General features: G+C 36.6%; 1 protein-coding gene and 1 long non-coding RNA gene across 2 annotated transcripts; both read right to left on the minus strand.

Annotated features, from left to right (window-relative positions):
• Positions 1–333: 333 nt before the first annotated feature.
• On the minus strand, positions 334–872 carry LOC141300554 (uncharacterized). The gene is made up of 2 exons (XR_012341998.1): positions 604–872; positions 334–566 (listed from the first exon to the last, which is right to left on the minus strand). It is a non-coding gene; the product is annotated as an uncharacterized lncRNA (long non-coding RNA).
• A 113-nt stretch (positions 873–985) lies between these two features.
• zdhhc23b (zDHHC palmitoyltransferase 23b) lies at positions 986–6,704 on the minus strand. The gene is made up of 5 exons (XM_073831078.1): positions 6,403–6,704; positions 4,947–5,126; positions 4,195–4,875; positions 3,135–3,302; positions 986–1,664 (listed from the first exon to the last, which is right to left on the minus strand). The coding sequence occupies exons 2-5, from the start codon at positions 5,081–5,083 to the stop codon at positions 1,391–1,393; spliced, it is 1,260 nt and encodes a 419-aa protein (XP_073687179.1). The 5' UTR covers positions 5,084–5,126; positions 6,403–6,704; the 3' UTR covers positions 986–1,390.
• Between the last annotated feature and the right edge of the window lie 7,806 nt (positions 6,705–14,510).

A 14,510-nucleotide genomic window follows, 5' to 3' on the forward strand; every position in this document is an offset into this window, starting at 1 on the left:
ATAGAAAGATCCAAAGAGCAGAATTAATTCGAAACAATAAGCTTTATACACTAAACCATTGAAAAGATTGACAGTATAATTTTTAATATTAATATTTTTTATTTAGCAAGGATGCTTTAAATGAATCAAAAGTGATCATAAAAGGCATTCAAAATGTTACAAAGAATTTCTATTTCAGATAAATGCTGTTCTTCTGAACTTGCTATTCATCAAAGAGACCTAAAAAATTCTACTCGGCTGTTTTCAATATAATAATAATAATAATAATAATAATAAAACATGTTTTTTGAGCAGCAAATCAGAATATTAGAATGATTTCTGAAGGATCATGTGACTGGAGTAATGATGATAAAAATTCAGCTTTGAAATCACAGGAATAAATTACATTTTAAAATAGATTCACATAGAAAACAGTTATTTTAAATAGCAAAAATATTTCAAAATTGTACTGTTTTTGTTGTACTTTTGATCAAATACATACAGGCTTGGTGAGCAGCAGAGATCACTTTAAAAAAACATTCAAAATCTATAAAAAAACATTTGACTACTAGTGTATGAATTTATAACTTTATAACTAAAATATTGAAATAATGAATTTATAACTAAAATATTATAACTTGCATTTATATTAACTGTTGGAACTGTATGGAAGCCTGTTTCCTCCACTGAATTAAAAAAAAGGTTATTGCAACTTATCTCACAATATCAGTCTTTTTTCTCCTCAGAACTGGACTTTACAATTCTGAGAAAAAAAGTCAGAATTGCGAAATACAAACTCGCAACTGTGAGAAAAAAAGTCTGCCGGTTTGTATCTCGCAATCCTGACTATATTTTATCGCAATTGTGAGTTTATAGCCCACAATTCTGACTTTTATATCTAGCAATTTTGACTTTATAACTCACAATTGTGCTTTTATATCTCACAGTTCTGAGAAAAAAGTCAGAAATTGCAAGATGTAAACTTGCATAAAAAAATCAAGAAACAGGCTTCTATAGTTCCCTCTGATTAAAAATGACAAATATATGGAGGAAAATGTATATATTAATACGTATCTGTTCTCATTAATTAATTCTTAATATTAATCAAAATATAATGCAATATATCATAATATTAATCTAAGTTGTGTAAACACTAACCACACCTGAGTAATGTTGTACTTGATGTTGAAACACAGCGGTAGCGATGTAACACTACAACACTGCCATCTAGTGAGCCACACAATTCGACTGACTCTTGATGAGGTCTTGAGCACAATGTTTAGAGCCATAAAACTGACTCTGGAATGGATGTTGAAGGCATTATGTTGCACAACATTTTACTTCACTGTATTATATATGAGTTTAATTCACTTTAAAGACCAGTTTGATTGTTTTCCATCAGAAGGGACTTCTACACCAGGTCTGATGGTTTTTGGTTTGATGGCTCTGAAGCTTTATTCATGGTCAAGAATTCAATCCAGTTACTGCGGAAGCCTCGTGAGTAAACACCGGTGTCGACGATGAGACCCCAGAGACGGCTGCGAGCGGTTTTCTCTCTCAGAGCCAGACGTGCCTCTCGTTCGGTCACATTGAAGCTGACGTTGATAAGCTGTAAGAGCAGCAGGTGCAGCAAACCTCCCGTCACGATACTGCTGTACCAGGCACAGGTGAAACACAGAGCAGAGCTATGAAGAGAAAGACAGAAAAGTGGGTTATTTATTAGCGTGTTATAATATTAATACTCCAAATACTAAAAATGCTGTTATGAAGTCATATTAAAGCTGTGTGAACTTGAGAAACAAAACTTAAAGGTGATTTGTGTGTTTTTTCCATGGTAAAGAATTCTAAACCATGTTAAAACCAATGTTGGTGTTGTTACATATAGCTCAAATTAAAAGTAATTAAGAATGTTTTTGTTAATTGAGATCAAGCTGAAAAAAAAAAAAAAACGAGTGAAAATTTTAAATGATTAGAAAAAGCTGAAATACAAATTATATATATATATATATATATATATATATATATATATATATATATATGTGTGTGTGTGTGTGTGTGTGTGTGTGTGTGTGTGTGTGTGTGTGTGTGTGTGTGTGTGTGTGTGTGTGTGTGTGTGTGTGTGTGTATGTATGTGTGTATGTATGTAAAAAACTACTAAAACGGAAAAATTGTAGATAAATACATGATTAAAAAAAATAAATGTAAAAATTGTAAGTGAAATACAAAAAAAATGTCAATAAAAACTAAATATATAATAATAAAATTGTTTTGTTTGTTTTAATAATTTTTCTCTATTTTTTCAGTTTCAGTAAAAATTACTAAAACTAAAAAAAAGAGAAATAATTAAAACAAAAAATACTAATAAAAAAGCTAATTTCTTAAAACACTTAAAAAAAAATATATATATATATATATATATATATATATATATATATAAACAAATAAAAATGTTGCCTTGATAACTGAAATTAAAAAAATTAGAATTAAATTTATTTTTAAAACTTTTAATACAAAGAAAACTTAAAATAAAAACTAAACACACACACATAAATTATTAAAATATATATATTATAAATTGCTAAAACTGAAAAGTTATAGATAAATAAAACAAAATACTACTAATAAACTATATATACACAAAATTATAATATATATAATTACTAAAACTGAAAAAATTATAAACAATTAAAACAATACTAAAAGCAAATTAACTAAGAAAACTATACACACAAATTATACAAAATAAATATATAAACATCTAAAACTGAAAAATTAGAGATATTTTTATTAATTATTTTATTTTAATTTAATTAAAACAGAAAAATATAAATGATTGATTAATTACTAATAAATAAAGCAAATTTACTAAATCAAAAATAATAATAATAATAATAATAAATAAATAAATAAATATATACTGTATAAATAATAAATAAATATATACTGTATAAATAATAAATAAAAAAAAAAATAATAATAATAATAATAATAATAAATATATATATATATATATATATATAGCAACAAAGTGACTTTTCCCATGAATAACTAATGAACTGGATGGAACAGAGGTGGTGAATGGGTTTGCAAAAAGTGCCAGAACCAACTGAATTAAGTGCAACAGAAAGCATTTCTGTGAGTATTTTGATCCACACCTGAACTGGTTGTAGACGTCAGGACAGTAGAACAGTGCAGTCATTACATTCTGAACGGGACACACGCTTCGAAGAACCAAACTGATCCCGTACAGCGACGTCAGCAGGAAGAAAACAAGTGTCAGAAGGAAATTGCGGTGATTGGCCTGCCCCACACAGCTGTTGATCCTAACACAAACCAAAATGACAAACAAGACACCGAACTGAGACCTGGAGATCATTTTCACATATCAGTTACACAGAGACAGAAGAATGCAGAGAGTGAGATCACCTCAATGTTTCCATTGCACATATGTTTACATGAGAAACAAGATATTTTACAGTTGCACTGAACACAAAAAAGTCTGACTGATGCATATTAATTCTGAGAATGTTCTGAGATTACCTGGATTATTTCCAACATAAAAATGAGCATATTCAGTGCATAGTGCATGAACTAAATTAACTGATACAGGAATTCTGGTAACTCTCTGATTTCATTAAATTAGGGATACTGTTTCTGGGAAGGTACAATGATAAACGTATGCGGATAAGACTTCTCGATGCAGTATACAATATCTAGTATTTAGACATATGCGCACTTACATTAAAATAAAGTATGTTCGATGGCCATGCAAAATATTGCATGAAAATAAGCCCTATTTTAGCAACATTAAAGATTTTGGATTTTTTTTATGTGTGTGTGTGTGTGTGTGTGTATTAGTGCTGTCAAATCCAATATATTTCATTTATATTTCCCCCAAACATATACATGTGTATGTATTTATATATACATAATAAACACAGTACATAAACAAATACTGTGTAAACACAAACCTTATTTTGAATGTGATTTTTCGTGATTTATTTGACAGCACTACAATAATGACATTTATATTTGTTATTTTTGATGATTCATTAGACTCTCACTAATGATGTATTATTAAAAAGACATATAATTAAAAATATAAACTATATTTAATATATATTTTTAAAGTATTTTTATTTATAAAGTATTCAGACATCCTGTATGTAATAAATGGACCCTCTTGAATAAGCAGTGCTTTATAAACACACTCACCAGACACAGTGGTGGTCCAGACGCAGAATGCAGACTCCACAAATCCTGCAGTGTCCCGCTCTCGGGGGGCGCACCACTTTGCATACTGCGCACCAGTTCCTCTTCTGAACACCCTGCTGTTCTGTCCCAGATTCATCAGTTTGTTCACGATTGGCGATCACCACCTGGTGCTGTGCTCCATTTAGATAGGCGGCATCCACATCAGGTGGAGGTTTGTGATAGGTCACTGTACTGTGAGTGTCATTTAGTTGAGGCCTGACATATCCCGGCCCCCTCTTAGTGATTATGAGGAAAATGACCGTTAGAGCAACCCCCGCCGTCACAGCACCCATCTGAAAATGATTCACATCACCTTGAGGAACGACTTGAGTGATAAAGAGGTAGAACATGTAGAAAAGAGAGAAGAGCGCAAGGCTGAGAAAGAATAACGTGCGTCCTTTCTTTCGGTGAGTGAAGTAGTAGTACCACAGGATCATGATGGGAACAGCTGTTAGGACTAAAATACCCAGCAGGTAGTGCAAAGCTGCGATGTGCAAAAAAACAGGAAGCAGAATAAGTGGAGGAATCACTGATATATCAACTTGTCGGGCTCCGGATATCCAAGGCACCCGCAGACGATCACTGACTGTGGCCATAACCCGAGACAGAGAGTCTGGATTTTGAGTTTTCTTTGTCATCCATCTGAAAAATAAAAAAATCAGTCATACTCATTTAAACATACAAGTAGAAATCAATGAATTTAAAGTGTTCACCTGTCACAAGCCTCATCCAAATCCTCACAGTCACAGCAACATGCTGCCATGTGACTGCGTCCGCCATGACGATCGATGTACTCGCAACAGCACAGAGGATCATCCTGATCTAGTGTGCGACGGGTTTTCTTCTTCATGATGGATTTCAGCAGATAAAATGGAAGTGAGGATATCGCATTCCTGTGAGGAAACCAGATTGCATGTTTATTAGATTTACTGTATATAATGGGTAGACAAAAATATACACTGTATTGGTCATTTATCTGGCATGTTTAAAGGAATAATGTCCCTGAGGATGCACTATCTGGGACAATTTTTTCTATATGTGGTGTCTAGAGTTTATAGTTTGCACATGCTTGAGTCACATTATGTTTAATGGTGTGGGAATCAATTTAAAAGTAAATTATTGGATCCAGGCCTCTGCATTTAATATATACAGTTGAAGTCAAAAGTTAACATCCCCCTTTCAGCCTAATGTTAATTTACCAAAATAAGAGGGATCATACAAAATGCATGTTATTGTTTGTTTAGTACTGACCTGAATAAGATAGTTGAATTTATAAAAATAAATGTATTTGAAGCCTTTCCAACAATGACTGTATGATTTTGAGATCAATCTTTTCACACTGAGGACAACTGAGGGACTAATACAGAAGGTTCAAATGCTCACTGATGCTCCAGAAGAAAAAAATATGCATTAAGAGCTGGGGGTGAAAACTTTATGAATTTGAAGATCATGGTAAATTTAACTTATTTTGTCTTCTGGGAAACATGTAAGTATCTTCTGTAGCCTCTGAAGGACAGTACTAAATGAACACATATGATATTTAGGCAAAATAAGAAAAATGTGTCCATCTCCATTTTGTTCAAAGTATTCACCCTAAGCTCTTAATGCATAGTTCTTCCTTCTGGGTCATTTTTTATATATAAATTAAACTAATATTTTCTTTTGTGGACTATATGTAAATATCTTTCATGTGACATCTTATTCAGACCAGTAACGTTACTAAATAAACACTAACAAGCATTTTGTATGATTCCTCGTATTTTGGTAAACGGGGCCTGTAAACTTTTGACCTCAATTGTAAACAAAAAAGGTAAAAAGACATTTTCATGACTTAAAATTAATATTATCTGAAATTAAAAGTATAAAAAACATCAAACTTATTTTATTTCCGTATCAGACGCTTTTATCTAAAGCAATATACACTGCATAAAAGGTAGCCCTATACATTTTATCGGTTCACACAGACAGACAGACAGACAGACGATAGATAGATAGATAGATAGATAGATAGATAGATAGATAGATAGATAGACTTCTTCTAGTCAGATGTAAAGCAATGAGGTTCTGATTGATAAAAAACACGTCATATAACAAAAGTAATCACGGTGATATGTAAATATGATAGTGAAATGTCAAACGTAACATGTGGCATGCAATGTTCATACTTACAGTACAAAACATTCATATTTCCGAAGTAGTTTCTATATCTGAAGTACTGTCAGTATGAGCGTCAGCTGTCAGTCTCGTTTTCTGTAGTGGAACATTCGAGTCTTTTCACCCCGCTGCTCCATTCTAGCTTGCTTAGCCATTTACTCCACAGAAACTACGAAGAGCTGCCGGAGAGCCTTACTCAGAGCAGTCCAAATCTACAAAGTTTACTACAAAGCTCACCAGGAAGTCGTGTAACATAAATAGCAGCAGCGCACAGCCCGCAAGTTTGACCGCCCTGTGTATGTGACTGGCGAATAGAAACGGTCCTTATCCCGGTCTTCCTGACGTCAGTGCACTAACCCTTTAATTACCTTCCATTATAAACTTCACTTAATGGCTATGGTTAGTTACAGAGAGCAGCGTTTCCAGATGCTTCCAGAGTCTGATTATTTTCCTAACTTTTTCGACTTTTATCGACATTGATTGAATTGAAGAAACCAAGGTACTTTTTAAAATTGAGAACCACTAATATGGCAAGCCGTTTTAGCTTAAAGGTCCACTGAAGTCCCAGCCCCGCCCACTTATTTTGAATAGCCAATAGCGTTCCATTTATATCTGGTCGGGCCAGAGCCGTAGAGCTCGGTAAAGACACATTTGTAAGCTTAGCTTATGACAGCCACAGACTAATAAATTACCCCACAGATTCAATATGAAACTCCTGCTAAAACAAAATAGTGATCATAATCATGCTGAGGCTGTGTAGTTTAATCAGTGTTGGGCAGTAGCGTCGCTACAAGTAGTGACGCTACTAGCTTAACTACATTTCTCAGTAGCGTGGTGGTAGCGTCGCTGTTTTCTGAATCAAATAGCTTTTCAGTAGCTAAGCTATTATTTTGATCAAGTAACGCGGTAGCGTCAACAAAAGCTACAAGCTATATATTGTTCTATACTTTAAGCTCAAATCGGAAATATAACTGCTACGGATCACTGATCCTGGGTCAGTAAGCGACGCCACCGCCACTAAACCTCGTGATGCCATTGGCTCGTTAAACTGTCAGTCAAACCGTATTATTCCTCCCGCCTCTCTCGTGAATGAAGTGCGGCACGCAGTTTGAAGCATCTCAGCGTGTTTGCAGACTTGAGGTAAATAAAGAAGTGTTGATTGAAAGTACATTTATAAAGGCTAATGTTTTTTTTTTTTTTTTTTTTTTTTTTTGCATTCGAAGATATGAGAAAAGTGTGTCTTAGTCTAGCACTGGTTGTCGAGACTTTTGTTGTCGATATTTTAGCTAAATGTCAGAAAAAACTGAGCGCCCACATAGCAACAGAAAACTGTAACGTTATAATCTGCAATGCTAGTGATGGGCGCCTTGATTTTATTATTTGAAGCAGGCTAGTGCTCTGGGAAGATCTCAAACTCAGAAGTACAAGATGGGCAGAGAGTGGGTGTCAAATTCATGGCGAAAGGCAAAATATTTCGGTTCGTTAGTAAAAACAAACAAACAAAAACGTCCAGGTTCCATAGCAAAATAAGAATGAAACCGTGTTCTAGTCTAAACGAATTATAATAATCTTTGCTAATATTCTGAATACTTCAAACTGCTTTGGACTTTGCAGTAGCAAATTATGCCTTTACTATGACCAACATGACAGAATATGATATTCAGCTGTTTGGTCGCGCTGGTGTTTTACGTGTCTTACGCGCACACTATGTTCATTTGAAAAATAAAACACAGTCACCCCAAAGTTACACTAGTCAATTTAAATAGTGTGTATAACATGCAGTTCAGCATGACTACCGGTCCTGTGGCACATTTTTGCTCATCATGATATTTTCCGTCGACGTGCATGAAGTACAAAGCTTAATTAAGCCAATGCATAATAATTTTGCTTCAAATACATTGCAGATATGGAAACATTTGTATTTGTGGCAAGAGAGGTAGTCTACATAAGCCCAACTACTTTCAGTTTCACATTTAATTTGGTTTGGATTGTTTAGGCAAATGTATTTATTTATTTATTTCATCATTGTTCTGTTCTGAATAAGATTAAAGTTAAAGGATTTGTTGTGGAGTGAGGGAAATAATGTCAAAACATTACTCTGTAGGCCTGTTTATTTCAGAATATAATAAAATGTGACTTATAGGCCTAGCCGCTGTGACCTGTCGGTTTAATTTTTCCTCTCAAAGACTTACAATTTACATTAATGTGTTTTACCTTCTGCAAATGAAAATAGCCGCTTGACTTATATATTCTTACTGTCAGTTAACAAATTTACAATAGAATTTAGCTTTGCTTCCCAGATAGTAACAGGCTCTGGGCCAAATCTGGCTTACATTCCACACTTGTCTTTTATTCAGTCTTGACTGCAAAAGTTTGTGATTTGTTTTTATTTTTGTATTTGTTATGTACTATAGATTCTGACAATTAAAAAAAAAACAGGCTCCTGTATTCATGAAATCAATCACTATCTTTGTTCAAACAAATTAAAGTGCTGTTTTTGTGCGGTCTGTCATATTTTAGTAGCTATATACAACAAATCTACAGCGCTTCCATTAGGCTATTTTTTTACGAAGCTGTCAACACTGTAAACTCTGACGACATGCAATCAGTTGACGAACACCCATTCATATATACTGTAGACTATGTTATTCAATAATATGTATACAATTATTTTATGTACAAATTTTGTGTTTTCCCTGTTTTATTCGTTTAATATTGTGAAACTGGTGCCATTGCTTTTTTTGTTTTTATTTTTTTCAAGAAAGAATTCAACCCCCCAAAATATGAGATAAATCCAGGCCTGTACATGATACAGATTTTTTTTGCCAAATTGGTTTGGAAGAGTGGTTAAATAAACAATTAAACTGAACTTGTATGCCTGTATGACTGACAATTTAATTGATCACTGAGAGAGCATTGACTTGGTATGATGTTGGTTCAACAGAAAAATGAAATTTTAAAAAATAGCTTAGATGTAGTGAACTACTTTTGCCATGATGCTGTAGCTTAGCTTGCTACATTACCCAAGGCTGTAGCTTTAGTGTAGTTAAGCTTCATTTAATGAAGAGTAACTGTTAGCTTAGCTCACTACATTTTCCAAGTAGCTTGCCCATCACTGAGTTTAATACATGCCGATCGCACATCTGCTCTGGGTTATTGAGCCTCTGGACCGGAGCCAAATCCAGAGTAGACTTTGCACGCTGCTGCAGTTCGCGTGACACAATGTGAAACGAGACCTCATTTCCCCAATGGAAAGCACATTTACACTGTCAGAATCGTTCTCTATCGCCAACATGCACACTACATGCCACCAAACAGAAAACACTTACACTGTAAACGAGTGAATGATCTTAGCCGCAGATTCAGTGTCTATTTATAGTGTAGGGGGTGGGACACTATGGACTCTAGAGAGCATTTCATTGGATAGAAGTTTGATGAGAAACTGAAGTGCACGGTGATATCATCAAAATCGTTGACTCATATTGGCGGAAGTGACGAGACTGTAAGTTTTGAATGCCCATATCTTGTAAACGTGAATTTTGTCGTTGTTTTGAAGCACACTAGCTTATAGATAATCTTAAGGCTAATATATTCATACTAAAAGCCAAAAAACTTTTCAGGGGGACTTTAAATATTACCAGTGTTCAATTGTTCAATAGTAAGAATTGCATTAAAGAGCTCTCTAAGTGTAATTTTGTAAGAATTGGACTGTGGAGCTCTCTGCACTCTAAAAAATGCTGCGTTATTTTTTAACCCAAATGCTGGGTTCAGCATATTGGGTCATATTATTGGGTTGTTTTTAGCAATTTTACCCAAGTGCTGGGTAGTTTTTCTGCACTCTAAAAAAAATTATTATTTTTTTGCTGGGTTCAGCTTTTTCGTCCTCTACACAGAAGAGAGGTCCACCACTGTGCACTTCTTTAGTGAAATAAAGGTTTGTATACATTTAATTTTATTTATAAAGTCTTTACTGTGTTGTAAAGTATATTATTTTACACAACGTAACATACAAGGGCGAGATGTCAGTCAACTGCTTCAGCAGTGGTCGTTTGTTTCACATGATGGAAACCTTTTGCCTTGCATAACGTAATTTGATTTGATTCGTTATAATACTGAATTTAATTAAAGTTGATGTTAAAATGTGTTCTCTAATCTCAGTACTGTTTGTTTATGGGCAGGTTATCGAGTCAATCACAGCATCTTTCATCTACGAGTGAAACGTGAGGCGGCGGTCTGAGGTTCGCAGTTCCTCCAGCGAACAGCAGCCCGTCACCGGCTTAGATTTCAGCGACACACCGGCACAACGAATTAGAAAAAACTTCAATTAAAATGCTAAATTTAAATGTTACATTTTTTATTTCTAAAATGATTGTTAAACATGTTTAATAGTATGTAATATTGTAAACTATGCTGTATTCACCCAAATAAATTGTCTTATATTTTTGTCCATGGGTGTTCTTGCTTAATAATAAATGTTCATCTTTTGATTATTGCTGTTGGCTCTATAATTCTGTGTGTGATTTTTAATTTCCAGCACATTTCAAGCCACATTTAAACAGTAGGTGAACTAAATAAACAACCCAGCATGTTGGGTAAAAACATTTAACCCAATCAGTTGGGTGAAAATACCCCAGCATGTTCTGTCCAATATTTACCCAGTGTAATTGAATTCTTACTAGTAAGAATGTAATTGCAGAACTCTTTAATTCAGATTTTACTAAGAATTTCATTAAGGAGCTCTCTAATCATAATTGTTAATAGTAAGAACTGAATTGTAGAGCTCTCTAATTCAGCTCTTAATAGAATGTAATAGCAGAGCTCTCTAAATAATTTTTTGTATTTCTGTTCACATTTTTGTTTTAAATGTGGCTGATACCAGATTTTCACTGCGAAGAGATCACGGTTCTGAACTGAACCTATTGTGCAAAAGAAAAACGGGGACAGGGTTACCAGGTTTTCACAGCACAATCTTCCCAATTGTTTCTCAAAACTAGTCCAAAACTAGCCCAATTGTGTTCCGAGGGGGAAATATGGGATCGCTTAAACCCATAGCAACAGTAAAAAAAAAAAAGTAGCCCAATTCCATGGGAAAACTGTGGACTTGGCAACACTTGCGCAGCACGCTGTCATACAGAAATAAACACAGAGGACATAAAAGTGAAGTTATGTGGAAGTAATATGAAAAATAAAAACAAGTGTGTCTCAGAAGAATGCTAAATTTTGAAACTTAAAATTCAAGCCCTCATTTCGCTTGTACATCAGTGTACTTCCACTGACTTTTGCAACTGTCTTGATAACTTTGGGGTATGTAAAATCTTTGAAGTGACTCCCATGAGTGCAGAATTGTAACAAATGTTGATCTAGAGTGACCTAAGAGTCAAATGATTTCCTATATGACTGTTCACACTGTTGTCACATTGCAATACATCTGACCTATATTGTATTTAGTAACAAATAATGGAAGTGGTACAAATTGAATAGAAAAGACCAGATTCCATGTGGTTTGTGCTGTTCATGTCATGAGCCAAAAAAAAAAAAAAAGTAAATCAGATTTGGGCCACATTTGACTGCAGTGTGAATGTAGTCCAATTGACATTGTTACTAGGCAGAGGTGGAAAGAGTAATAAAATATGCTACTCAAGTAAAAGTACTGTTACTTCAATGAAATTTTACTTAAGTACAAGTAAAAGTACTGGTCAAAAAATCTACTCAAGTAAAAGTAAAAAGTAACTCATTTAAAATTTTACTCTGAGTAAAATTTACTGAGTAATTTTTTTATTGAACAGCAGGGGTGGGTGGGGGATTCTAGTGTTATTCAAAAAAGACAAGGGGATATAAATCTCAACCTGGTTGTTTTTAATTGAGGAAACAACTTTACAAATAAAAGTGCAATAAAAACAAATAAAATAAAATTTAAATAAAACATTTAGGGAATTTTTAGTGCAAATGATCCCATAAAACTTTAAACATCACAACCACTGAATGTGGCATAAACTGTGGATTCAGTAGAACAGGGGTTCCCAACCTTTTTTACTGCAGGGCCCTCCTCCTTCTCCGGTCAATTTTGCAAGGCCCCCCTATGCCTGACATGTCCTCTTATTTATTATTATCTTATTTGTGTATTTACTTCCGCAGTAAAGAGAAAAGTATTTATTTTTACATCTTTTTTATTAACCAAAACATTTATTTTGCCTTATTAATCTTCTACTGCATGTTATAAAAAAAACTCAAAATTCAAACAAACTTTAAATATACCTTATAACAGGGGTTCTCTTACAAGAGGGAACGAGTACTGCGTAAGAAGTATCTTACGCTAGGGGAAAATCCTTTTCTGCGAGATATTGAAGCCAAAAATTATCCTTAATTTTGAAATAATGTAAAGCGCGTTGCAGCAGCATACAGACATAGGCGAAACAGCTTGCGCGCCTATTGGCTGCTCTGCGGCAACTGCAGCAGCCTATTAGAGCGAGGCCTGACGCGACGCCAGATCCAATGGGGGCATTTCGCGCCCTTTGCGTCGCTTCGCGCCCTTTTCGTAGCTTCCCGCCTAAAAGGGCGTGGTCTAGACCTATAAATATCGCTCATAGGCAGCTATTATCTGATTTTTCATCCTTCAAGCGAAGCACACGCATCGCTGGAGCCGGATAAGAAGCCGCCGTTTGACTGCAAGCATCTCAGCGGGACGAGCCACTGAAGCTGCTGGCCACGCCGCCTTCCGTGCATTCCTGCTGCGCTTTCCGGCGCCTATATCCTTTATAATCTACAGTGTGTGTCGCCGCTGCGATACACACTGTTTCTCTAAAAAGAGCAAAGCGTCTTTTTAAAGATGCCTTCATACGGCTCGTGCAGATGCCAATGGTGACTCTGAGGACTTGCCTTGCCTTCTTCACTGAGACTGCTCCCCCGCCCGCCGCGGTGTAGCGCCGTAAAAAGCGCCGTGCCCAGCGGGCCCCGGACACTTCCCCCAGCCGACAAAGCTCGCCGGTTCGCCCGCCTGCTTCATCGACCTCGTCAGCCTCTGTTCCGGACGTAAAGCGGCCGCTGTCTGCCACCGCTTCCATCGACGCCGCTGACGAGGGGGGCCATGAAGGAGGAAGAGGTTTCTGATTCTGATTTCCGTTTCCCGCCAAAGCAGGAACGCGCATGCTGCTCAGAAGAGGCGATAGCAGCCCACTTATGTCTGCCCTCCGCTGGACGGCGTGCTAAGTCGGCCCTCCCCTCTAAAGCTTGCCGTCAGACGTCAAACCTGCTTCGCCGCGCTTTCGCCGCCGCCTAGCCGCGTCAGCGCTGCGTAACATGGTCTCTCACCGTTGCTGAGAGGCACCCGTGGTTAACGCTTTCTGACGTTTTTCTCGTCTGGCCGCCGCCCCGCCAGACGCGGCCCGCGGCCCAGGATTGAGTTGAAACCCGAGCCTCCGAAATCGTCCTAGCACAACTGGGAAAACGACGGTGTATGAGTCCCGCTGTTGCCGGACCCCCACCAAAGTTATTCGCTCGTCCAGTTCCAGGAAATGTGACTGTTCCAGTGTTTTCTGCAGCCAACAAACCGGCTCCGTCGCCCGTTTGCCTGCACACAAAAGTCGTTCCCACGGCTACACAGATAAACCCCCAATAAAGTGTATTGTCTGGTGTCCCGGCCACGGCCGATGGTGTTTCATGTGTCGTAAGAATGCCCACTAACCAGTGCTCATCTCTAACGTTACACACAAGCACAGCGCACATAAAATCGACACAGATCGATTGCGCTTCACAACCGGCCACGGCCGATGGTGTTTCACGTGTAAGAATGCCCACTGCAGTGCTCATCTCTACACACAAGCACAGCGCACTTAAAATCGACACAGATCGATTGCGCTTCACAACCGGCCACGGCCGATGGTGTTTCACGTGTAAGAATGCCCACTAGCAGTGCTCATCTCTACACACAAGCACAGCGCACATAAAATCGACACAGATCGATTGCGCTTCACAACCGGCCACGGCCGATGGTGTTTCACGTGTAAGAATGCCCACTAGCAGTGCTCATCTCTACACATAAGCACAGCGCACATAAAATCGACTCAGATCGATTGCGCTTCACACGTGGTAAATATGCCCGCTTCACAGTGGCCACAGACACCACA

Source organism: Garra rufa, chromosome 24 (assembly GCF_049309525.1).
Source record: "Garra rufa chromosome 24, GarRuf1.0, whole genome shotgun sequence".
NCBI classification, from domain to species: Eukaryota; Metazoa; Chordata; class Actinopteri; order Cypriniformes; family Cyprinidae; genus Garra; species Garra rufa.

What these genes read in the sequence shown, in the direction of transcription:
- zdhhc23b (XM_073831078.1), bottom strand. Translation starts at nt 5,083, where the DNA reads ATGAAGAAGAAAACCCGTCGCACACTAGATCAGGATGATCCTCTGTGC. An exon ending in TTGGATGAGGCTTGTGACAG is followed by an intron (nt 4,876 to 4,946) that starts GTGAACACTTTA and finishes TTTATTTTTCAG; the next exon opens with ATGGATGACAAAGAAAACTC. An exon ending in GACGTCTACAACCAGTTCAG is followed by an intron (nt 1,665 to 3,134) that starts GTGTGGATCAAA and finishes TTCTCTTCATAG; the next exon opens with CTCTGCTCTGTGTTTCACCT.